We start from the raw sequence: 27,352 nt of genomic DNA, 5'->3' as shown, positions 1-27,352 counted from the left end.
CTTGGGTAACACAACCCATATTTTATGGGAAAACTTTTTTTTACTTACATTGCTATTTGTTTCTTTTGGGCTTACCCTTCATTTCATTATTTCCCTCTCATTAACGCCCCATTTAGTACTCAGGTAATTTGGAAATTTTATTCTCCAATAGCAATTTGCCACAGTTAATTGGCTGTTAATCACTCCCACAGTATATTAGCAAGTCAGGCACATTATCTTTTCATCTAAAATAATTGTCCTTAACTTCAAAGTTCCCTTTTCATAGTCTGTCCCAATCTTACTGCAAATCCAAATTATGTACTTGCTGAAATTTGCCTTTTCAATAACTTTGTTCCAAAGGGAACATAGGCCAATTTCTCAGAAATAGTTATTGTGTTTAGAATTAATTCATGTCTGCTAAATTTGTCTATTATTGGGAGTGGAGATGGACGGGCTATATCAGATTTTATAGCTTAGCATTCATGCCTAAAGCAGGGGAAAGTTTATTTGTTGGAATACTTTCTCAGATTAAAAGGTCTGGTTGAGAGGAATAGCTAGAACTGAAGGCAATCACTCAAGGAGCTTTATCGTTACTTAGTCACTTGATCTCAAAGTATGGTTCCCAGACCAGCAGCATCAAGCAACACCTGACCCCTTCTTAGAATCGCAAATTCTTGGGCCCTGTTCAGAATGAGCCATTTTGGGGTGTGGCTCTGCTGAGTCTTAATAAGCACTTCTGGTGACTCAGATGCAGTCCAGTTTGAAACCCACCGACTTGGGAGTTGTTTGCTGCAGTGGGAAGCTAGATGGGGCACTGCCCCCTGCTTCTCTCAACAGGTATCATAACTCTTACTCTCTACACTGTGCTGTTACCATTTTCAACAAGCATATACTGGGACCATCTGGCCTGCTATCAGTTATGGCAGCACACTGCAAACTTCTAGAAGTAGAATTGAAGGTTGCCCCTTTCCTAATTCAGAGCTTTGGTTCAAACTGAAGAGTCTCATATACCAACTTTTTCCTCCACAGGCAATGTCGATTGACAGGACCATCTGACAGTAGGTGTTGCTTACAGTACTTCCTGAGCTTTCTGGCAGGTGGAAGGCATCTTTTTTTTTTTTTTTTTTCGTTCCCAGCATTGATAGTTTTTTTTTTTTAATTTTTCTTCCTTGAAAAAGGCAATTTTATTCTAATCGATTTACATCCCATCTCTTTCCATAAAAGTACTTGAAGTGCTCATAAAAACTGGCATGCAGTAGTTCAGAAAAATAGAAAATCAGGACTAAAAGAGCAAGGAAATATGACCTATATGTGCGTATCCCTGTTGGAGAAGGCAGCCTTTGAAAAATACATCAACTATTATTATTATTCACAAACGATCGATTCATTTAGATAAAATGACAAAAATTTAAATGTAGATATATTCCAAAGATCAGTAAATTGAAGTGTTTGCAAAGTGGTACAGTGGAAAGAGTATGGGCTTTAGAGGATTTACTGGCATTGATAAACACATGTAAGGGGTACATAACCACATGTGATTTCAGGGGCATCAAGCAGATGTGCTTACTCCTTCTTAACCACTTTTCCCAGTATCCCCACTGTACCTAAATATCTTTTCTCTTCCCTCAAAGCAGAATGCATGAATTTTATCACTAAAAGTAAATTTTCATTTATTCAGTATGTGAGCATTTATCATTTTCACCCTCTGATCATTCAGGACAAATTCTGGGAAGATAAAATGTTAATATGTGTATTAGTTATCTTCCTTCATGAAGGAGGCTCTCCCTGCTCTGTGAAGAAGGGGGCAATGGCACATGTACCCCATAACTCTACCCACCAGAAACAGTATTCCCTAACAGGCAGAGGTTTTTAAATTGTCTTTTGAATCTCATAGTGGTGTTAAACCTTTTAAGTTCCGTGTGATTTGCATTTTCTGAGCATGGCAAAATGCTGATTACAATCAGCTGCTGGAATTTTGCCCCAACATATAGGGTGATAAAAGGTGTTCATTCCAGACCCAGTAGCAACAGAGGGTAGATGAAGGGACAAGACAGTTACACTGCAAGACAGGCATGGAAGAGACTACTTATACCTAAGAATAATCAAAATTTTCAAGTAAAGAGACTATTAAGAAAAAAGAAATACTCTACGTGGGCCTATTATGTTCAACGTCCAGTCCTGTGCTAGGTAGTGCACATTGCTATTCCATGAATCTGTTTTAAATCAACCCCAGTGGAGTAAGAAAAAATATTAAACACCAGGAGTGCTAAGCTAATCTCATATAAGAATAATAAGTTTCAGGAATGGTTAAGTGCCAATGCATGGAATGGTTAAATGTCAACAGTTAGCTTCAATTGTTTTTATTACAGTAAGAGGAATTTTACTCTTAATGCATAGAATTTGAAGAAAAAATTTATATAAGCTTTTAAAAGAGGCCTTTTTAACAATTATTAATACAAACATGAAATAAGACCCTTCAAACAAATACCAATTTCAGTAACAGTTTACATACAGCAATAATTTATTCTGAAATGTTCATTTAGTTTCTGTTGAGACACGATTCATGTCTCATTAATAAAAGAGCAGCCATCTGACCTCAAATACCAGAATATACAACAAGTTACAGCATAGCAAAATTCTACCTACTTTCAGATAAAATCTAGTTCAGGTAAAATAGTTTCATTCAATGTTTTACAGTTACACAGATTTTTTGATTTTTTTGTTTGTTTTGAGCACAAAATAGTGTAAATTGTTACACTGTAGCTATCTATATGCACATAATTTGACCACAGAACTGTTAATCATTACTTCTGAAATTGAACCATCAGTTTCACTCATGCAGTAAAGCAAAGCAGGCTGGGTAAACTTGTTCATCGGGAACCATATTACTGTGAATTTCACAGCCACATGATTAATTATAATGTTAGATGGATTCACAAGGACTAAAACAGAATGGTTTTTTGCATAAATACCAATTTCTCCCTGATGTAAGTTTAGTCAGTTTATAATCTAGAAATGATTGAGAACAGCAATATATCATATCCTCTATCTGTAGTGTTCATTATTTTAAGACAAGCAATAATTAAAGTATGATGGGATGGGATGCTACTTAAATACATGTAAAACATACTGTACAAATATACTTGGCTTTACCATTTTTTTCCTAACTATCAAGAGTGCCTCCCAAAATATGACCAGTGAAGACAAAGTATACTATCAAATATGGCTTCCAGAACAAAAACTCTCTAACAATCAAACCTATTTACAAAATTTTTCAGTCTTTTAAAGTTTCATCTGAAACAAGATTTCTACATAGCAGTTGTAATTAACACATAATTTTCTTAGTTTCATCATTCCAGCTCTTTTAAACAGATGTCACAAGGTAAGACCCAGAATGGCGCTTAGGACTTTGAGTTCCACTGGATTCTGTGCTGTCAGTTTTTGAATCTCGTTTCTTCGTGTTGTTGTTCACTGGTGTCGGGATCTGAGATGGCCGAGCTGAAGTGCTATCTGCGCTGCTTTTCCTAGGGCTTGGATTGTAGTTAAACGGAGTCACTCTGGCAGCAACAGTCCCACTAGGTGAACTGTGCTTGCTTGAACTGCTAGAACTGAAAGGGGTACGCTCAGCTATGGAACTTTCATTAGTCTCTGACACAGGGACAGGGTTACTTTGTCCCGGTTTAGCCTCAGTTCCTTTTTGGTCTGGGGCATCTACCTGAATAAAGGAGTTCAGGCGGTTTTCCAAACCCATGGTGCGTATGGGAGCACTGCCATTACCCACATTTTGTTTTCCCTGATTATCTTTTGAATCTTTAGCGTTTGGATTTCCCTTTTCTGAAACAGTGTCAATCACGGGGGGAGTATTTCCTGTTGGGGATCTTCCGGATCTAGGGTTGTTGATGGGACAGTCCTCAATTCTCACCCAAACATCCTCTGTTTTAGAAACAGCAGGTGCCATTTGATAAATCAGAGTCTTTGATTCAGCACCATTTGCAGCACCTGAGGAAGTGGTCTGAGAGGTACTATTTGTGGGAGAAATCTCATTTTCTTTTATTTTTCTCCATGTTCCTTTTGTGGATACTTGGTTTTCTTTAGTTTGTTTGGTTCCTGAAATAGAGTTCACATGTTTTTCATCTTCACTTTTTGCTTTTTCACTGGATTCTGATGAAGCAGAAAGAATTGAGGATGAACTTCCAGTTCTTCTCCAAGTGCTTACTCGTGGAAGGGATGATGAATGTTTGCTGTGCTCACGTTTCCAGGTTCCTGACCTATTAATTGGAAGTCTAGAAGGACTTTCAGAATGGGAGCGTGCTATATCATGGCGCTTTGCTGGTCTTCCATCATTATACTCTATGGTGGGACTGAGATTAGGTGGGAGTTTTCGCCATCCACCAGACTGAACAGATGAATGTGTGGACAGAGACATATCAGGAAGGGAAGGACTTAAAACTGGAGTCTGTGCCTGGGACCTAGTGGGAGAATCTGGTCTAGAAGATGGAGAAAGAGATTCAAATGAAGCAGATTCCTCCAATTTTCTCCTTAGGGTTGGGCTTGGAGCTTCTTTGATGAAAGTTGACTGGCGTACTAATACGGGTCTCTCTGACCTATCAGATTCACTTCCACTTGATTTAGTTGAGGACATTCTAGAAAGTTCTACCTTTTTATTGGATCCATTCCCATTATTCATCTGATTTAGTCCTTTGGAGGCAGACTCACTTCTTGGGATACTGCTGCCATTCTTGGATAAACCCGTTTGTTTGGTAAGGTTCTGCTGGCTCATCTGTCTGCCTGGAGATGTGTATGACATCTTCCCAGAACCTGAGGACTTAGTTGAAGCAGTACTAGGGGATGAAGTCCTTGGCAACTGGGATAATTTATTAGGAGGGCTTATTCCATTTCGACCAGGAGAAATTGAGTTCCGCCCCGGAGACTGCATAGGTCTACTTAATGGTTGTTGGGCGGGTCTTGAAGGAGTGGAATCTCTAGATCCTGATCTAGAAGACCCTTTATTTGCTCCAGCTGGTTGGGATGTCTGCCTGGTAACAGGGCTTAATTCTGACTTCACAGATGGCTTGGTTCCTCTAGGAGAAGTGGTGGCTGGCTGACCTTCACTAGGGCTTTTGGAGGCTGGAGTCTTAAGGGGTGGGCCTTTTTTAGAAACCGGACTTGTACTTGAAGAGCTATTTCGAACTCCTGGAATATGAATCATTGTCCTGCCCCGAGAGATTGAAGGCATGTTTGTTTGAAGAGGCTGTTTCATTTGGCTTGAAATTTCTGAATTAGAACGAACTTTTCCGGTAATTAAACTTCTATAAACTTTTTTTCCTCCTTTGATTCCTTTATTTTCAGATTCTATCTTTTTAGTTTCCAATGTACTCTTCTCCCCAGGTTTTAGAATTCGTGGGCCCTTATTACTTGTAAAGGGTTTTTCCTCTTGATCAGGTGTAAGATGAAATGGTGATCCCAGGGAGATCCCTGATTTCAGTGAAAGGATGGAGTCTGAGTCAGATGATGCCTGTCTAGATAAACATGCAGCAGCAGCAGCTTGATGTAAACTACTTACTATGGAATTTGCACCTTCCTGAATAGCTTTCCAATCAAAATTTTCTGAATCCGGGGATAAACCATGTTCTGAATCTGGTCTCTGTATATCTTTCAAATCAAGTGTCAAATCTTCTGCCAATATGCCACTCATATTTCTGGGACTATGCTTTTCATTATCACCCTTGAGTCTTGAAGGCTTTTTCTTTTTTGGCATTGCAGAACTTATACATTCCTGCAACAGGTCATCTTCAGAATCAATACTAAGAGAACTGAGAGAACTATTTCGTGAGAAACAAACAGGGGTATCTTCAACATGAAATGATTTAGGAGCATAACCTGATGCCTGAGGTTTACTGGGTTCTCCCTGTGAGTCAGGGGGCTCTGTCTCTTTGACAGGTTCACCTTCTTTGTTATTGTTGTTTTCTTGATCAATGTCACTAAGAGAACTTAAAGAGGAATTTCGAGAAAAGCACACCGGAGTATTTTCAATAGCAAAATTTTGTAATTTCTCATCAGTTGCTGCTCCCCTGTCTGGTATGTCTTTGGATGACTGTGGAAAAGTGGATTGCTTCTGCAGCATGGGTTTAGACTGACCTCGATTTATTGGATGTTTTGTAACAGCTTGTGTCTTATTAGCTGATTGTTGGCTAGAGGTTAGTTCTGTGTGGCTGGTAACTTTAGCTTCTGATTCTTTATTTTCTTTCCCCTTTCTTAATTCAGCCTTTTCTCTAGAAAGGTCGACATCATCATCATCAAAATCTAGAGAACTCAAAGAATCATTTCGTGAAAAACAGTATGGAGTTCCTTCAATGGGAGTGTAATGATGAGGTGAATCAAAAGTAAAACTTCCTCTGACTCGATCTTCATTATTTGGTAGCTTATCATTGAAGTCCTTGGAATTATTTTTCAAGTTCTGTTTCTTTGAATCTTTGTTGTCTGAGAAAGTTCTTTCAGCATTTAAATTATTTTTTGAGTCTGTGTTTTTTCTTACACGTGTCCTATATTCAGTATTTTGTGGTATAGGTTTTACTGGTGAAGTAGGTTTCTTTTTCTTACCATCTAACTGATTTTTGTTAGCTCCAGATGAAGACATAGATGCTTGTTGGACCTGGTCCATTATCTTCTTCACACGGAAAGGCTTGTGACTTTTTCCTTTGGGCATAGCAGAGTTAATGCATTCTGCAAGAATATCACCTTCTTCTGTTTTATTGTCATCCAGTTCAGATATAGTTGCAGATGGGGTTTTTACTCTTTGAGCCTCATCTGTACTTCTGCCTTCTGTAGGAATGGTATCTCGTTTTTCAAATTCACCGGACTGTGCTCCTGCTCTAACCCCTTCTCCAGCAGCTAACTCATTTGGAGGAGATTCTATTGTTAGATCACTTAAAGATGTAGCTGTGGAAAAGTTTATAGGTGTCCCTTCTACACAATACACCCGTGGCATATCATCTCCTGGTGTAAAACTAACATGTTTTTGTGCCTGTAACCTGTTTTGCGATGGAAGAAGTTTATACACAGGGAGTTGACTTGGTTTCCTTGCCACAGGTGGAGGTAATTTTGGAGCAGTCTGGGCTGGTTTTTTGGCTTTACGTGAAGATTTTGTTGGCATGGCAGAAATAATACATTCTTCTAATATTTCAATATCATCATCATCTGAGTCATCTAACAGATCTTTTTCAGAATCAGTAGGTTTTTCTGCTTCTTTTACCTGGCTTTCATTTGCTTCTTCAGGCTGCTCAGATTCGGTTTCATTCCCATTGTCATTTTCCTGAACTGGAGGCATTATTCTTAATTCCACATCTTTCTGTATAAATGGCTCATCGAGGCTCAGAGCACTCAGGCTAGATGAACAAGAAAATCCATCTGGAGTACTTTCTGTGGCAAAATGTAAGAGAGTATCAGCATCTGGAAGCACCTGGACTCTCTGTACTGCAGCATTTACAGCAGCTTGCTTTGGTCCACTCTCTCTCTTTTCCGCAGCAGGGGCTTTGTTTTTAGGTACCTCTCGCTTACTCTGAACTGTCTGAGGAGGAGGAGGAGGAGGGGTTTTACTTCTGCTTGGTGGCATGGTTTGTCCAGGGCTATCTGGAAGGTCACTGGGGCTTATAATGCCACTTACCATTCCACTGCAGGGTTCACTCTGAACGGAGCTGGCAATTGAACGACTCTCAAAACTATCAAGTGAACTGACAGAAGTGCATCTGCTAAACATGAGTGGAGTCTCCTGAACGTAGTGCTCTGGTGGACTTTTAGGTGTCTGAGCACCACTTTTTGATGGAGATTTAGCCCCTGAAGAAAATTCAACAGCTTTATGCCTGGTCGATTCTGCAGATAAACCAGAAGCCTGAAGTCTGCTGGATTTGGTTCTAATGTGCTGTGACACTGTTGGAACTTCACTCACAGACTCTTCTGTTGATCTAGTTCCACTGTTTTCTTTTATTTCTGCTATTTGTAGAGTATTAGCAGAATCTGTTTCCTGTGTTGTCTGATCACATCCTATTTCATCTTCGGCCGATGACAAAGATGATAGTGAACTGCAACGTGAGAAACATATTGGGGTATCCTCTACACAGTAAGTCTGTATTGTTTCTTGGTTGATAGAGGGAACTTTGCAGGAGGTGGCTTTTGGGGTCTGACCATTTCTGCTTTGTGTGGAACTTGGATGGTGCTGATTCTGCCTCTTGGCATTAGATGAAGGTGTGGATGTATTCTCACTGCTTGAAGAGATGTGTTCAGTTTTAGTGCTTTGTCCAGATGAACTCTTTGAGAATGAAAATGGTGGTTTCTGTGAGGCAGGAATGTCTGTGGCATATTTTAAACTATAATCGATAGGTTGATCCACATGATGTTTCTCTTCATTATACTTTATGCTATAATTTGTTGGTCTCTCTTCTTCTTCATGCTGCTCTTCCTCAGAGTAACGTTCACTGTAGTTGGTTGGCTTATCATCTTCATAGTCATCTTCCTGACACAAAGACTGGTTTACATTTTGATTAATTCCATGATTGGAACTTACTCGATTTGTTTCTGAACCATTGGCTCCTCTTGACCTATATGGGGAAACACATTCCTGCTGTCCAAAATGTGGCTGAAACTTGAGATGTTTATCATCAGTGCTCTCAGTATATACGGGGTAAGTTGTGCTTTGACTTCTTGATTGTCTTTGCTCACTCTGTTTTATTTCATCTTCTATTATATGTTTGGGTCTTGCCCATCTTTCATTCTGTGAAGGGCTTTGCCTTCCGGAGTTCAATTGCTCATCTGAATATTTAAGACTATAATTTATTGGTGTATCTAGTTCTCCATCATTATCATCCATATGATTTGCGCTGTGTATTTTATGGGCTAGGTCAGCTGGATACTGACCATAGCTGCAAAATTTACTTTCATCATCTTCAGAATAGGATTCAATGGAAGGCTTCATCTGACCTCTTTTACCATAACCATCACTACTACTGACACTATTTAAACTATCATTTGAAGATCTCTTATATTCCAATTTGGCATAAGGCATAGGACATGTCCTATTTGAATTTTCTGACTTAGTGAAGTTGTAAGTGTTTGCATGTGTGTGGGCAGTGGAGCTTCTTCTTAGTGCATTCCTCTCATCTGTCCCACAATGTAACTCGCCGGTAGACCCAGAACTTCTGTCTTCCTGGGAGGTGTGAATGGCTGATACTTCTTCCATGACTTTGGCAATCTGGGCTGCAGTGGTGGAAATCTGCAAACCTCGCTTTGAAGAAGTGCCTGGATTTTCTGTTGCTGGGTGGTAGTTGCCTAGGCTAATTCCTCGTTCTCTCTCCAAACTTCTATCTTTTTCAGAACGAGAACCGTCTAAACTTCCTCTTGATGAAGAGGAGCTGGGCAACACTGTAGTATTTAAATATGGTGAAAGGACAGTCATGTTTCCAGTATTAAAATTGTCTGATCTATTATCATCATGTCGATTGGTGTCAAAAACATAGTCACCATAAAGATTTGGCTTGTGTCGTTGCTTACTACGATGAGATGCCTTGGGACTTAAATTGTCAATATTGTCAAAAGTTTCTGATAAATGCTGAGCATCTAATTCTGCTTCTAGGGCTTTTTGTTTCCTGACATGAAGAGATGGCAAGCTTGAACCAGGAGACATTATATTGGCATCCTTATACTTTGCAGGTCTATTTGCCATGAGATTCCTTAAAGCTGCAGCGCTTCCCATAGCAATCATTTTGTGCTTTGAATGAATGAGGTTCTTGAGCATGCTGACTGCCCCCATGTCCCATAATGCTTCCTGGTCTTTAGGATTTCTTGCTGAGAGATTCCACAAGGTTCCACATGCATTACTGACTATTGTCAAACTGTGAGATTTCAAGTGTTGTAATAAGGTTTGCAGGCAGTTGTTCTCTCTTAGGATTTGCCTGAAATAAAAAGAAGAGATCCCAAAATTAAGGTAAAAATCTGCTTATTATAACAATAAATAAAAGGTTAGAAAACAAATTTAAATCTAAAGATAAATACTAAAACTGATTAATAGGCACAATAAAACTGCACCAAATTATACTACAAATTTCAAGCATTTCACATTTCCATTTGTTCCTAGTTCATTTAATGTTTATTGTTTAAAAATACTCATCTGTCAGACTAAAAGAAGTGTTAATTTTAACACATTCTGTATTTCCTATTCTGACCCAATAGCCTTTAAAATTTTTGCCTGAGCAGACACATCTGCCTTGTTTATATGGTCATAGAGTTCCCCAATAAATGTATCATGAAATCTTATGCTAAACAGGGACTTTGTGGTAACTTAATCTATGGATGGGTGCCACAATGTCGACTGATAAGACGTAGTGGAAGACGTGGAAGAATCGATCGATGGATCTTTATATAGTCATAAAGCTGTAAGCTTTATGTAAGCTCCTAGGCCGGCAAACTGACATTTTAGAATAACCTCTATGTCCCTGGATTGAGTCTGTGGTACTGCCATCCCCCTTACAAATGTGCTGTCAAACTGTGCACGTAGTTTGTTATTTCTAATGAAAGGTTTTGGAAATTTAAAGGTAACTTTAAAACAAAGGTTGAGAGTCCCAAAGGTTGAGAACTTTGGGACTTGAAAGAGCCATAGCTTGTTTAATGCACGGTAAACTGAAGTTTAATGACAGCATGTTCAACTTTAGAGGGCTTTAAAATTGATTGGCAAGGGTGTGCAGTGAGCCTTAACATGACAGTTCTCTCAGCAGTCCAGCAAACAGCTGAGTGCTTACTGAATTTAAGAGGTCTTCTTTGCATAGCAGAAAGGGCTATAAGGCTTGTTAGTCTGTGCATCAAAAACCTAAAGAGAAGATGTTCACATTCTTTACAAGTACTGTTACTAAAAGCACCTCCTGGACTTTCTGAAAATGGGAAGCAATACTGGATAATAAATAAATAAATATGCTGTGAAAGATACCCATATTTTTGTTGACAAAATACAGAGCCTAAGTTCTGAAAATGTGTGCCTTGTATCTCAGATACTTTCTTAGGTTTCACAGCCCTAGTTAGATAAATGGTTGTTGGTTAAATGACATTATGATTATTAAGACACCGTTAGAAAGACATGAACTACCGTGTTCTCTGGATTATACACCTAAGTTTTGTTCTTTATAAACCTTATACTCCTTTATGCCATACTAACATATACAATGAGATTTTGTTCTTTGTAGTATTTGTAACTTTTTTTTCCCTACGTATGGGTTATACCTTTTAAGTGTCATTTATTTACTTGTACACATCTTTGTGATACTATAAACTTTTGTTAGAATAAATACAATTTGGCTTAGAACCTGCACAATTAAACAAAACACTACTTACAACTGGGTCTTTTTAAGGGTAAGAATTCTACACTAATTCATTTAAAAGTAATATAAAACTTACCTGTGGTCCTCATTTGTAGCTATCAAGCTGGACACGTTCCGTAATATTCCACCTCCACTTTCAATAATGGCTAAAGTATTTGTCTGGCTTCGGTAAGTGAGAGTGCCAACCAGAAATGCAAGCGCACCATCTACAGCACATATATCAGCTTTATTCTCAGTGCAATGTGCTGACAAATTCCATAAGGCACTCAATACGCTTTTGAGGGTTGATTCCTATTAAGAAACAGAACATGTGTCATCTAATTAGAGTTGGAATGTGCCTCTTCCAACTTCTGTGTTTACTTCTATTAAGTTGTTAATTTTTTTAATTTAATTTTTTTAAAGAGAGAGAGAAAGTGTGAGCAGGGGACAGGGGCAGAGGAGAGAAAGAGAGAATCCCAAGCAGGCTGCACACTCAGTGCAGAGCCTGACCTGGGGCTTGATCCCCTGACCCTGGGATCATGACCTGAGCAGAAATCAAGAGTTGGACACTCAACCGACTGGGCCACCCCAGCACACCTTGAGTAAGTTGTTATTATTATTGCACAACTCCCCTGCTCCTTGCCCCTCATGGGCAAAGTATTAGGAACTCTTCATTTAGGACAACTTTCATAAAATACCAAATGGAACTTAAGTGATGTCCCCATAGAACAAGCAGAACACAATACTAAACTAATGACCTTTATGAACTTTATTCTATGTGTTTAGATGGTACACACATATCTTGCAAGAGCTCATATTAAATTTTTTAACGCTTATTTACTTTTGAGAGAGAGAGAGACAGAGAAACAGAGTGTGAGCAGGTAAGAGGCAGAGAGAAGGGGACACAGAATCTGAAGCAGGCTCCAGGCTCTGAGTTGACAGCACAGAGCCTGACGCAGGGCTCGAACTCATGGACTGTGAGATCATGACCTGAGCTGAAGTCGGATGCTTTACCGACTAAGTCACCCAAGCAACCCTGACAAGAGCTCATATTAGACTATGAGACAGAATTGGTGTGCATTCTGAAAAGATGACATTTCATGATAACAAAACCCAAAAAAACCCTCTATATACTGACATGGAAAGATGTTTAAGATTTAATATTAAATAAAAACAGCAAGTTGTATATAACAAACATATCAATGCTCTAAATTTCCTGGTATCTTATTGTAATCCACTGCCAGCCCCAAGCAACTACTGATCTGTTTCTGTCATTATAGATTATTGCATGTGTCAATGGTTCATTAAAAAACATTTTTTTAAATGTTTATTTTTGAGAGAGAGAGTGAGAGAGCACGAGCAGGGGAGGGACAGAGAGAGAAGGAGACACAGAATCTGAAGCAGGCTCCAGGCTCTGAGCTGTCAGCACAGAGCCCAGCGCGGGGCCCGAGAGGTCATGACCTGAGCCAAAGTCGGATGCTTAACCAAATGAGCCACCCAGGTACCCCAATAGTTCATTTTTTAAATAGCCAAATAGTATTCCATTGTGGACATTCCATAACTTCTTTACCCATTCACCTGTTGATATACTTTAGAGTTATGTCTAGTTTTTGGCTATCAAAATTGCTGACAACATCTGTGTTTAAGATTTTGTGTGAACAGAGGTTGTTTCTCTTTGGTAAACACTTAGAACTGGAATGGCTGGGTTGTATGGTTGGTATATGTTTACCTTTAAAACACTGCCAAATGTTCTTCAAAGTGGTATATACCATTTTACATTCCCACCAGCAGTGTATGAGAATTCCAGCTGCTTAACATCCTAGACAACACTTGGTTAATCTTTTACATTTTAACCAATATAATATATGTAATGGTATCTCACTAATTTTAATTTATATTTTCCTCAGGACTAATGATGTTGAGTATCTTTTTAAGTGCTTCTTGGCCATTTGTATATGTTCCTCCCTGTAAGAAATACAAGTGTTCTGCTATTTCAAGAGCGTTTTAATGGTATTTTTTATGCAGACCCTAAGTATATTTGAATATTATTGTTATAACCAGTTTTTTAATTGAATACTTTTCTTATTTCTAATTATATTTCAGTTGATTTTCTTGGGTTTTCCTGGTATAATTTCACAAAAATACATACACAAATAAATAAACAAACCCCCCAAATTATTTATCTTCTCAGAAAAGGACATTTTGAAGAAAAATAATGTAGGCTGTGGGTCCAGGGGGAATGGTTGGGTGAAAGGACGCCTGCTTAGTCCCAGATTTCAAGTTTAAGCTTTTCTTTTTAAATTAGCTTAGTTTATGAAGTAGATATGCCATCTGGTGATATTTCCTTTTGTAAACAAACTATTATTTGAGGAATTCCTTGCCCTTGGGTCTTATCACCTCTTGATAGGGTGACTGGCAAAACTGAGGACTCTGGAGAGCACAGAGTAACACTAACACTACGTACACAGTGATTCTCCACTGGGGATGATTCTTTCCCTTTGCCCCTCTGGGGCACATCTGGTAATATCTGGAGACATTTTTGACTGTCATGACTGAGGGGAAGTGTATTGGTATCTAATGGACAAAGGCCAAATATGCTGCAAAACACCATACAAGGCACAGGTCAGTCCCTTAAAACAAACAATTATCAGGTCCAAGATGCCAACAGTGTCAAATTCGAAAAACCCTGACTTACCCTAGGACACTTTGTACAATCTTTTCCATCTTAATACTTTAGTAGGAGTTTAGAGCAGTCTAAGAATAAGAACTGATGAGATAAGCGGGTCACGAATTAAGGAATCTCAGGGATGGGAAAAAGTAACCAAAGATGAAAATCCGAATGAGAATATTAAATGTTTTCAAAGGTACCTTTTTAACTTCCAAAGCACATTCCATTAATGCTTTCACACTTCCAACTTCGCGCAATGTCTTTTTACTATTTACATCTGCTCGCCAAGACAAATTCCTCAAAACACTTGCAATAACCTGCAAATGAAATCAATTTTAGAATAATTTGAATATAAAATAATTTATAGTTTTGTTCTCTTTTAGAGTGAGAGAGCAGGAGTGCCAGTGGGGGAGAGGGGCGGGAAGGGGGAGGGGAGAGAGAGGGAGGGGGGAGAGGGGGAGGGAGAGAGAGAGAGAGAGAGAGAGAGAGAGAGAGAGAGAGAGAGAGAGAGAGAATCTTAAGCAGGCTCCATGCTCAGCTCAGAGCCCAACCTGGGGCTTGATCCATGACCCTCGAATCATGACCTGAGCTGAAATCAAGAGCCCTGAGCTGAAATCAAGAGCCGGGATGTTCAACTAACTGAGCCACCCAGGTGCCTCTATAGTTGTTTTGTTTTTAATGCTTTTTTTTTTTGGTTTGTTTTTAAAGTTTTTATTTATTTATTTATTTATTTATTTATTTATTTATTTATTTATTTTTATTTTATTTTATTTATTTTATTTTTTTTCAATATATGAAGTTTATTGTCAAATTGGTTTCCATACAACACCCAGTGCTCATCCCAGAAGGTGCCCTCAATACCCATCACCCACCCTCCCCTCCCTCCCACCCCCCATCAACCCTCAGTTTGTTCTCAGCTTTTAAGAGTCTCTTATGCTTTGGCTCTCGTCCACTCTAACCGCTTTTTTTTGTTTTTAAAGTTTTTAAAAATATTTATTTTTGAGAGAGAGACAGAATGCAAGTGGGGGAGGGGCAGAGAGAGAGGGAAGACACAGAATCTGAAGTAGGCTCCAGGCTCTGAGCTGTCAGCACAGGGTCCAATGAGGGGCTTGAACCCACAAACTACAAGATCATGACCTAAGCCGAAGTCGGGTGCTTAACCACCTGAGCCACCTAGGCGCCCCTTAATGCTACTGTTAAGAGTAGAAATCTACTAATAAAGAAATTCCTCCTAAATACTAATATGGTGCCAAAAGGAATTCCTACAATATAATTATTTTCCTTTATTCTGGTATTAATGTAACCATAATTGAAACATGAGACACTAAATATTGAGCCAAAGCTTAAATTAATCTAAATCATGATATTAACCCACAAATACCCCCAAAAAACATTTGTGATTCTAACTAGTACCTGCTGTAAGTCTTCACTTTCAGATTTTAGTTGGGCCACAAGTGCTCTCATGCAGCCTTTCATAGAGCAGAGTGTAGCCTGTAAAATTAGAAATGGAACAGAGGGTCAGTAACAAGGCAAAATGAAGCTGTGCTTTATTTTTGTCTAATAAACTTCAAATCCAGTTTTAACGGTCTCATTTTAATCATCCTAATATTTTACCCATAAAAGATGTAAAACCAGATTACATAAGTCTTTTGCTATCAGTTCTTCTCTTAGTATACTGGAGAAATAAAATGAATAAATGATAAGAAATAATAAGCAAAGGGTTTTAAAGTAAAGTCTCTTATTTAGACGGAACCAATATATGTGTACACTTGCATACGTCATCAGGATTTTCAGATTTTTGCTCTCATTCCTAGGAACAGTATTTTAAATGCAATTACATAAATCCACTACTGTGTTCCATGTTTTGCCTTTGTTTAGGTGTAAGACAACGTAATGAGTAAGAATATGCAGTGGTGTGTGAAGTTCAGGTTTTTTATTAGTGAATGTCTAATGAGGAAAGGAAAAAAAGAAAATTAGTGAAAGGTAGTTTGTAAACTAACTCATACCAGAGAGATCTTAAGAAACGGATCTTCTAAAACATACCTTGTTGGCTACATCTCCAAAAGTCAAGTTTGTCAAAGCCATTCCAGCATATCGTCTTAATGTAATACTGTAGTGGTCATTAGTTAGCCCATACATTTCACAGTCCACCTGCAATAATTCTGCAATGGCCTGTAGTCCCCCTAATTTCAAAAGGGCAAGAGGAAAAAGACAATAATCTAAAATAAAACAAGTAATACCAAATTTAAAAACTAATTACTAGGAAAAAATCTCAAAGAATGAGAATATATGGTTTAAGTATGTCTTTAGAACTACAAGCTACAAAAACTGTTATAAAGAACTTTTGTGAAATACACTCATAAAGTACAAATGATAATTACTCCATTTTCTGCCAGTTTTCTCCACCCTTCAAACCCTTTCATTAGTGAAGTGAGCAATTATACTCTATTTACTACACACACACTGTATCTTCTCATTGATGAAGAAGGCTACTTTCTAACACTAGATCTTCCCGCATGAAGGCAGAAAAAGGTAACTTATTTTTATTATTAGAACTTTACAAACATTCTTCAATGTTATACACTATGGCCTAATTAATGTTTTTGGTTTGCCAAAGAATTATCCTTAGGAATCCTGAGATTTCTAAATAAAATGGCATGAAGCAAAGCTTTTTTTTTTTTTTATGAAAAAGAATTATCTGTTCAACTTATTAATAAGTTCTATAAAACTACATATATATTTATATATTTAAAAATTTTTCTTACTTTTCTTTGATACTTTCAAGTGTCAAATACCAACTACACTAGAATTGAGTATTTTTTTTCTCTGTGATTCCCACCACTGGGTATGCTCGACCCACAATGGTCAACACTAGGAAGGCAAGGAGGAAAAGGAAAGGGAAAGACATAAAGGAAGGGGTAGTAACAAAACAGAACAAAATAAAAAAGGTAAAGCAAAATGGTGAGCAGGTGAATAAAAATAAAAATGCATATGGAGGCTATTCAAAATAGTATTCATCATCAATGTTAATCATCATGGGACTAGGGATGTTGTTTTGTCACAGAGAAGTGGCTTAGAAAAAAGGAGGATGAATATAAACAGGCAATTCTTGGAAATTCTAAGTCTTAACAGTCAGGTTATTAATCTGAAAGAGGACCTGTACATTTAGTATTTTTGTAAATGATTTAGAAGGGTCAGTATGTAGAGGAATCTGCAAGTTTGTAGAAGTTCTAACTGGAGTCAAGAATTCCAAGCCAGGGGAATTAACTGTAGGAAGGCTGGTGCAAATCTTTATGACTAGCAGTAATGACAGATGAGTTTGAACATAGATAAGTGAAAATTAATTTGGTTAAGGAAAATCCAAACCATATTTAGGAAGGTTTTCCTCCAACCACCCATGATAATGGAAAAATACATAGCCAGTGAACAAAATACCGTCACTATCTTTATGGAGCTTAGAGATTAGAGGAAAGGCAGACACTGAACAATTAATTAAGGTAAAATGGACTGTGAAGAAGCACAGGTCAAGGTAATAGGTGGATTTAACCTAGACTGGGAGGATCGAGAAAAAGGCTGAGGAAATAAAGTTTAAGACTTAAAGGATGAATGAGTATCTAAAATGGGTGGGACAGGAATAATACAAAAGCATTTTAGGCAGATGAAACAGTAAGTGCAAGAGCCCCTGAACCTTAAATTAGCAACAAGGAGAAGGTCACAAGATGAGGCTATAAAAATGGGTGGAGACATCATGCAAGACTTTATATGTCACACCAAGGATTTCAGACAGGAGAAGGAGTAATTAAATGTGTGCTCTAAACAGACTCCTATGGTTGCAAGGTGCATAGTGGATTACAATTGGACGTGTGGAGACAAATAAGACAAAGAACTGCAGAACAGAAGAGACGACAGTGGCTTGAACTGGAGATGAAAAGGAGAGCAGTGATGAGACAGATTTAAGAAGCAGAATGAAAGTACTCAGTTACTAAATGTAGGGGATAAGGAGGAGACAGTCATGGATGTCTCCCGAGATTGTCTCCTGAGCAACTGGGTTGGCTGGCATGCCATTTTCTGGGAAAAAGAACCCTGGAAGAGACAGAGATTTGGGGATGAAGGAGATAACAAATTCAGTTGGGGCAGTTGAGTTAAAAATGTCTGAAAAACCATCTAAATGAAGATGTCAGATGAATGATTTGATAATGTGTCTCAAACTCAGATTAAGATGTAAATCTGAAAAACACTGTACATGAAGCCATGGACTGGAAGATACTGCCTAGGGAGAGACGAAGAAAACCTACAACAGAGCTCTGAGGAATTTCTACCATTTAATACTTGAGTAAAGTATTAAGGAGCTTACTACTAGAAGGAGCCAGTAGAAGAAGTGAGAGTTCTGACTCAGGAAATGGAAATGGGAGTGACCGATGAATTGAAGACTGTGGCCCTATATACTGATAAGATCACCAAGATGTCGAGCATTACAGAGCAGGCTATCAATACCAAAACAAAACATACTATGCTTTGTGACTATATGAAATCCTGCCTGCTATATCAGTATCTGTGACACTTTCTTAAGAAAGTGAAATGATCTAATAAAGAAGGTCTCAAGAAGGCACTAAATGAACAAAGAGTTTTTTTTGAACGGAAAAATTAAAAAACTCAGGACTGGATTCTGAAAACAATGATTAAAGAAGGATATTGTCAATATCAGCAACACCATGAAGAAAAAGGAACATTCAATAAATTTTAGGATATCAGATAAAAGAGAGAATCTTTTATGATTTCAGGCAAATGAAAAAAAATTTCTGTAAATTTTAAGGCAATGAATATATATGTGAAAACTATAAATGCATTCACAAAAATATGATGTGAATTCATGACTGATAGAATAAAAAATAGATGCCCTAAGAAAACTTAGGCTTTTTCAAGGTAATGCAAAGATGATAAGCATGATTTTTTTCACATTCTGCTCAGTGTCTGTGTTTTAAAAAAGGGGTCCAGATGGACCAAATATAATCCAATGTGGTACCTCATAACCTTAAAGCTAATAGAGGACCAATGGTTTCAAAAGAAACCATTCAACAGAATCCTTAATTTAGACTTATATTAAAAAAAGATAATAGAAAGATGATTCTTAGTTTTAAAAGGTGTATTTTTTCCTTTTCCTTGGGTTTAGATATCACCACTAGCATGAAACGTCTCATTCTAAAATAAACATTAGGGACTCAACAAAAATATTCTATATATTGGTGTTTCACAAAATTTCCTTATCATGAGAATCACCTGGGTCACTTATTACATGATTCCTGGGTACCCCCTCTGGAGATACTGCTTTACTAAGCCTGCTACAGGGCCAGGGAATCTATATGGTTTGACAAATACCTCTGGTGATTATTATGATCTAGTTTTGGAAATACTAATACAAATAAGCCATGAGTTCCTTGAAAGTCAGAACCATATCTTCATCATTTTTACCTCCAGGGCATGGCATGGTTTCTAGGACAGAGTGGGCATTTAATCAATGTATATATCACTGATACTATAGTCTAAAACCTGTGATACTAATTGATGCAAACCTAAATGACCTGGGTAAGTTGTAGAATCTTCTATGTACAAATGACAGTCCCAGCAGACTGGGCTTTGGAATGTCCCTTCATCTATTTGGGACTTCTTTCCTCCTTATCCCTCACTATCAGATACCTTGTGCTTAATTACTCCATCTCCGCACAATCCACAAACCTTGATCTTTCTTTTGCTTTGTACAAATTTAGAGGCTAGGAATGAGAAGAAGGTAACCCCCTGTGGCTCTGTGCCAACAGTCACACCCCCAGAGGCCCCATCCTGCTCCTCACCTGCAAGCCCCTGCCCTAGCTCCTGTGATGAAATGCCCCGGGTAGCCTTCCTACCTGAAGAAGGAAGAGGAACAAATACTGAGTCTACGTTTTACTTTGAAATTCAGATGATCAATGTGTCAGTCCTAATCTACAGTTCATTGGAACACAGGGACATTTACAGGAGAACCTTTGTAGTAGTTTAAAACTGGATTAGTTTTCTTGTTTATTCATGATTTTTATCCCCTTCCCATAATTACTAGCATTAAAAAAACACTCAAATGTAAAATTTTCACAAATGCTGAGATTGTAGTAAGGAGGGGCAAACTCATAAGACCACACTCAGTTCCATGGGAGGCTGGGGGTGGGGGAAGGAAAGAGAATCAGATGGGCCAACTGCAAGGGCCTGTGGGAAGAAAAGCATGGCTGGAGGACAGGCCTGAGCTCACAAAGTACACAGCCCCCCAAAGTGATGACTCTGAAGGAGACAACACTCATCTTTGGCCATTTAGGTTCTCTGTGTTTAAGAGTCTCATGACTTTGTGACTTTTAAGATAAATGATGAATGACAATGATGAGGGTGGTAGGAATACAAAGTGGGGGCTGGAGTGTAACGTAAAATAAACAGCATGAAAAGCAAGGGCACAGCTACACTAAGATGGGAACTCAGTGTACGGTTCTTGCTTGTGGCACGACTAGAGATCCAGTTCACATGAGATGGCTCAGCATGATGCAATTATAAATACCACATGTGCAAAATGAACCTAGAAATCAAAGAAAAACCGTTACATGAAAAATGGGGTGCACAAAAATGCAGGTTATAAAAGGTTTAGAGTGTGTGATAACACATACACAAAAGAGTAATCCTTCCAAAACTAGTGGAATATTTCTAACTTAAATTAGACCATAATGCTTTTCTTCATTAACCAGTTTCAGAGATATTATGCTGCTTATCATGAGAATCCAGCAAAGTGTTGGTAACCACGAAGATAAATGAGAATTTTAATAATAATTTCTTCTGGTGTCCATGAGAAGTGACTGAGTTCAAGAACAATCACCTAGCTCCACATTTCAAAATAATTTAAATTACCCTCCTCATCAACTATCACATAGGGTCTACTATGGCAACAGGGGCAAGGAGTAGCCCAGTTAGTAGTTCTGCTAACTGCTGGCTAAGATTTTGAAAAGTCAAGTTAGTTTAAACAAGGTGGCAGTGCCTATCATTAAAAACCTTTTTTTTTTTCCTCCGGAAACCAGAGTATAATCATTTCCTACAAGGAGGAAGCAGGTGGTAATAGAAACGTGTGGCATTATACTCCAACGATGATGAAAAATGTTGGTTTCTCCTACGGCATTAAGAAACATTTTTGTCTTACCAAGTTCATTCATTGCATGTCTATGTTCTTCATCAAATGAAAGTTTCATTAGAACACACACAGCAGGACAGATCTGATGTTCAACAGGAGCTGGCACTGAAAAATAAAATTGATACAAAACATAATGCTTTGTTTTCTCAAAAGCAATAATGTTTATTATACTTAATAAAAAAAAACAAGGCTAATATCCCTAATGCATAGTTTAGTAGATCAACAAATATTTGCTGAATAGATGAATAAATACGACAAACATGGAAAAGAAAATATGAGTAAAGGGTTTTTCCTGGTTCCAGAAAAATATTTACCACTTACCTGCCTTTAACCAAATCTGTTAGTATAAATCCCTTGCAGGTTTATGCTATAACTCAAATAATAATTTAAAATTATGTTGAATATATAAAAGAATAAAAACACTTTGGTGTAAAGTTGTTTTGTTATAATTTCTATTTAAACTATTGTCACGAGTGTGGGTTAAAAACACTTAGCTGTGTACAAATGTAATAAAGAAATCCAGTATAGGGCGCCTGGGTGGCTCCGTTGGTTAAGTGGCTGGCTCTTGGTTTTGGCCCAGGTCATGAACCCACAGTTCTTGAGTTTGAGCCCTCCATCAGGCTCTGCACTGACTGTGTGGAGCCTGCTTGGGATTCTTTCTCTCTCTCTTTCCCTCCTTCCTTTCTCTTTCAAAATAAGTAAGTAAAAACTTAAAAAAAAAAAAAAAAAGAAGAAATACAGTATGAACCTAGTAGAGAAAGCTTACTATATAGAGTAAACAAAAATCTAAAGAGACGTCCAAGAAAACATACCTTCACATTTAATACCATGTACAAAGTTTCAAAACTCATTATGTGAAATCAAAATTTTAAAAGTCTATTTTTCAGAAGTAATAATATTTAATTTAACCATTTTGAGAACAATTCTTAAGATCACAAAATACAAGTTGTTACATGATTGTAGATGCCCAGAGAAAACAATTCCATAAAGACGATATTCTCTCAGTAAAGTATCTTACTAGTTTTCCTCATCCCTAGGACAAACAGATATAAAAGACCATTTCTGCTATTTTCTCATTCTTGAAAATTTGTAAATTTAAAATACATTCACCTTTATACATAAGCTAAAAAAACCCTGCTAAATCTTCACTGATGGTGTTCTCACCATCACCCCTTATCCCTAAATCAACAGGTTACTACAACAGTCCCCACCCTGTGTGCCTCTGTGTGTGTGTGTGTGTGTGTGTGTGTGTGTGTGTGTGTGTGTTTTCTTACCAGGTGAAAAGAAGATCTTACCTTATATACTTACTGCTTTTGGTTCTTGCTACAGGAATGAAGTAACTTATGTCCCCAAGGGTCCCAACTCCCATGTTCCCTGCTGATGGAGAGGGGTTGGTTGCCCAGGGTTTCTCCCTCAGCAAAGAGTTGGGTGGCTGATCACTCCCAGTAAGTGGGGCCCATGGCCTGAAGTAGGATGGTACAGTGGGAAGAGCACTGGGTTGAGAGTCAGAAGATCTGGCCTCTGTTCCTGACTCTACCACTTAGTAGCTATGAGGCTTCAGGCAAGTCTTTTAGCCACTCCGAGCCTCAGTTTCTTTATCTGTAAAATGGAGATAATACTTTCCCTTCCTACTTCACAAGGTTGTTGTGAGGGCCAAATAACATAACAGATATAACATATCTCTGCATCCACTGAACAGAATGTTATGCAAATGTAAAGATTATGGTGTGGTCACTAATTGCTGAATAAACTTGTATAAAGTCACTTTCTTGAGCTTAATCTATAAAAGGAAAGGGATGGAAAAACATAATTGCTCAAGTTCTTTCTAAATATACGATGCTATGACTATATATCTCTTGATTCCCTGTACTTTTTTGGTTGCCCTTTGCTCAATTTTTTCTAGAAAAATACAGACTTAAGCTTTAAACTATGTTAGCAGTGTAGATGGCTACTATGAACTTCCCATTCCTATATCCCACTCATATTCCACTCATAAAGACAACATACTAACTTAAAAAGTTTTCATTTACAAAACTTTACATTTGCTTTGTAACATGCACTACAGGGAACATACTTGGATTTTTGTCCTGGTCCATGCCTTGTTCATGGGCTTCCTGCCACTCCCAACAGGTTTCACAGTAAGCTCGTATCTGTTCCAAAAGATGAAGGACTCGGATTTCACGCCTGCCTCTCTTGTCATCAGGCTGTGAGTGAATGATGTTGTGAAGTGCTGCACTGGCCCTGGCCCGAGCCTCTTTACTGCCCCGGGAATTTCCCAACAACACAGAGTCTTTGTCATTGCCATGTAAAAGCTGGATGAGGAGAGGAAGACATCCAGACTGTCGCATGGATATACAGCTGTCTTGGGAGCTAGACATAGCTAGCAAAGTTCGCGACATATCATCCTTATCATGAGTACCAAGCATTGATAACAATGAATACACCATTTCCACCTGTGGGCCAAATGAGTTTAGAAACAAAATTATGACTTTAATATCCAAATGCTAACACCAATGAAGTGATGAATGGGATATTTATTGTAACTCATTAAAAAGAAAAACAAAACTCAAAACCTCTTTCCAGGATGAAGTAATGAGCATGATTTCAAAATCCATATAATCATCACCGATTTGTTTATATGAATAAACAGAAGCAGTGGTGACATACAGTGTTGAAAGAGAGAGTAGCTTCTTACATACTTAAACTGCCCTTTTTCTGGAATAGCTGGTAATAATCCATTGATTATAATGAATGACAATCAAATGATTTCACACACACACACACACACACACACACACACACAAATGAGGAATGTGGTTTATTTAAATGTACAATTTAAAATTTTACTGTACTTCTTTTAATTTATAACTATAATCAATAAACAGAAAACTTTTAAACAATTATTATTTACTACATACTAGTTTTCAACAATCACTAACCTTTACCAGATTATAATATTATTAAAAGTATATAATTTCTCCCTTATACATATAAAAATATTCTGCCATAAAAGGAAGAATGCCATGATCATATAGGGAGTAGAAGGCCAGGATTCTTTTTTTTTTAAGTTTATTTATTTTGAAAAAGAGAGTGAGGGTGTGTGAGAGTAGGGGGAGAGGCACATAGAGGGAGAGAGAAAGAGAGAGAGAGAGATAGAGAGACAGAAGGAGAAAGAGAGAGAGAAGGAGAAAGAGGGAGAGAGAGGGAGAATCTTAAGCAGGCTCCATGCTCAGGGGAGAGACCGACTCGGGGCTTGATCTCACGAATCATGAGTTCACGACCTGAGCCGAAATCAAAAGCTGGACGCTCAACCAATTAAGCCACCTAGGTGCTCCAAGGCCAGGTTTCTTTCTTTTTTTTTTTTTTATGTTTGTTTATTTTTGAGAGAGAGGGAGAGACAGAGGCTGAGCGGGGGAGGGGCAGACAAAGAGGGAGACAGAATCCGAAGCAGGTTGCAGGCTCTGAGCTGTCAGCACAGAGCCGGATGCAGGGCTTGAACTCACGAACCGCGAGATCATGATCTGAGCCAAAGTTGGGACACTTAACCAACTGAGCCACCCAGGCGCCCCTTCCAAGGCCAGATTTCTTAACCAATTTTTTTTTTTTTTAAAGCAACCAGTAAACATCAATAACTCTCTGACAACAAATTCTAAGGGTTTGCTCAGAAGTAGATTAGACTGGAAACAGTACCCAGTTATCTTGCACCGTGGTTAGCCTCATTTCAATGTGAGAGCTATTACATAAAAATCGAGGCTATTATATAAAGAATGTATCATCTCTACAAATCAGTGGTTCTTAATCAGGGGTGATTTTGGCCCTCTTAGGACATGCTTTGCTTTGGAGACATTTTTTGGTGTCACAACTGCAAAAGAAAGTGCTATGGGCATTTAAAAGATAAAAGACCAGAGATACTGCTTAACATCTTGTAATAAAGAATTATCCAGTCAACAATGCTGAGGCTAAGAAACTCTAAATACATAAACACACACTACTTTTAGATACTAAAGTTTTAGGAAGGGAGAACCGTGGAAAACTGGGCTTTCAAATTTTGGCCCCACTACTTAGGAATGAGCTGTGTGACACTACCAAGTTATTTGATTTCTGAGACCAGTTTTCTCAATTGCAAAATGGAGATATTAACCTAACGAGATTTCCTCTGTGAAGATTAAATGAAATAATACCTGTATAGGACAGTAGCTGGCATTAAAAAATGTAGTAAGGTCTTAATATGATCATTCACCAGTTACTTCAACAGGAAATGGTATTCTAGCTGCCGATTTTCATGCAGTAGTACTGCTGAATATTAGATTTTCTTTATAGTAAGAATTACATATTGATGTTGGACAGATCTGGGGATGAATTCCAATTTAAATATGCAACAGCTGCCTGAACTTTTTTTGCTTCAGTTTTCTTATTTAAAAAAGAGGGACAAGAATACCTCACAGTGTTTTTGAGATTAGAGAAAATGTACACATAACTTCTAGCACAGTTACTGGCATACCAGAGGTCTCAATTAGCAGCTGTGAGTTATTAAAAGTATTAAATCTCATATTAACAATTATCTCTGATTACTCTAAATTCATTTCTTAAATCAGCATTATTTCAGTAATGCTTTTCCTAAGAGCCATTATATTGTCAAAGTAAAGAAAGATTATACATAGAGTATTCTGTGAAAACAGTTAATGAATTAGTGAGATTTAACTAAAAATATACTGTTTAGTTAAATTAGAATTTCATCTTTGTCAATATAATATTAAAGACTCTGGCCAACTTATAGAGATGACAACAATACAATAATTATTTTCTTTTTAAAACATACCATTCTAAAGTCCTAAAATACTTGCTAATATCTGAGAGACTCTAAAAAAACTAGCTTACCAACACTGGGTAACATTCCATTTTGATAATTTTTCTATTCACTGAATATTTATTAAACACCCTTATGTGCAGGTTCTGTGCTAGACGCTGCAAAAGATTAAGGAAAAAAGTTCCTATTTCCAAGAGAACTTCATGCAGGGGGATGTAGGTGGCTCAGTCTGTGTCTGACTCTTGATTTCAGCTCAGATCATAATCTCATGGTTCATGAGATGGAGCCCCTTGTTGGGCTCTGTGGACGGCATGGAGCCAGCTTGGGATTCTCTCTCTCCCTTCCCCTGCTTGCACATGCTTTCCCTCTTTCTCTCTCAAAACAAACAAATAAACATTAAAAAAAAAAAAAAGAAAGAAAAAAAAAAAGAAAGAGAGTACTTCATGCAAACTGCAGTGACCCCGAGGAGGTAGACAGACTACAAGGGGAGGTGAGAGGAACTTGGGAATCAGAAAATGTTCTGTAAAGAAGTAAAGCCCAAGAAGGGCTCTAAAGGCTGCCTCGGATTCTGACAGTCATTTTGTGGTGGTGTAGAAAGTGGATGTGTGTGCCATCATAGGCAAGTCATAGAGGCAGAAAAGTGACAGGTAGTGCGTGGGAAGCAGCAAGGAAGCCAGTGTGGCTGGAGCTTAGAGTACTTGCAGAGAAGTGCATGATACAGCTGAAAAAGAATAAAAAACTAGCTAATTTGGCAGTTTTTATAATCCTTTTTCCTTTGTGCTCTCTTGTATAAAAGATGTTTCTTTAAGAAGAGATGGAACCAGAACTGTCCTCTAGCTGAATTTAAAAGATGAGTGAAGAATGTTTTAGAGCAAAGTACTCATAGTATTAGTGACCAGAGTTTGTAATCTTCTGTTACCTTGGTTCCCAGATGACTTGTCAGCCTTCGAGGAGCAGAGTGTGTGCTACTAGAACTCAAAACACTGGCTGTTTCATGATCCATTCGCGCAGCTGAACCCTAGAAATTAAGCAAATTATGAATAGAATGATCTAGATTATAAACAAATAGAGCTAACTTCATGTTAAGGTGCACCAAATGAACTGTCTTTAAGGTAAACAGCTAAATACACAATTAAAAGTGTGGACATTTTAACACTCAAGATGAGTATTTTTACCCGTGAACTTAAGTAGGTTTTAAGGCAAAAATGAAGAAAAGGAGATGTGCTGCAAAAGAAGTTAAACTACTGTGTGGAAGTAACCAAACACTGAAGAAATTCTAAGAGTGGAATTTTTTCACAGATCAAAACAGATGAAACCACATTTGGTCAAATAAACATTTATTGATAGAAAGCTTTATTGATTGATGA

General features: G+C 37.9%; 1 protein-coding gene across 10 annotated transcripts in view; it reads right to left on the bottom strand.

Moving 5' to 3' along the window:
• Positions 1-1,148: 1,148 nt before the first annotated feature.
• APC (APC regulator of WNT signaling pathway) overlaps positions 1,149-27,352 on the bottom strand; it is a 148,754-nt gene continuing 122,550 nt past the window's right edge. For 5 of the 10 annotated variants that reach the window (XM_030326328.1, XM_030326379.1, XM_030326336.1 and 2 more), the window contains 9 exons: positions 26,905-27,003; positions 23,253-23,631; positions 21,188-21,283; positions 19,833-19,886; positions 16,030-16,169; positions 15,400-15,477; positions 14,187-14,303; positions 11,416-11,630; positions 1,149-9,923 (listed from right to left, as the gene is read on the bottom strand). In XM_030326328.1, coding sequence (XP_030182188.1) covers positions 3,344-9,923; positions 11,416-11,630; positions 14,187-14,303; positions 15,400-15,477; positions 16,030-16,169; positions 19,833-19,886; positions 21,188-21,283; positions 23,253-23,631; positions 26,905-27,003 — 7,758 coding nt within the window. In that variant the 3' untranslated portion in view covers positions 1,149-3,343. The remainder of the gene's footprint in view (positions 9,924-11,415; positions 11,631-14,186; positions 14,304-15,399; positions 15,478-16,029; positions 16,170-19,832; positions 19,887-21,187; positions 21,284-23,252; positions 23,632-26,904; positions 27,004-27,352) is intronic. The other 5 variants (XM_030326354.1, XM_030326362.1, XM_030326398.1 and 2 more) reach the window with 3 other exon arrangements.

Source organism: Lynx canadensis, chromosome A1, assembly GCF_007474595.2.
Source record: "Lynx canadensis isolate LIC74 chromosome A1, mLynCan4.pri.v2, whole genome shotgun sequence".
Taxonomy (NCBI): domain Eukaryota; kingdom Metazoa; phylum Chordata; class Mammalia; order Carnivora; family Felidae; genus Lynx; species Lynx canadensis.
This window is presented reverse-complemented; position numbering and strand designations above follow the sequence as displayed.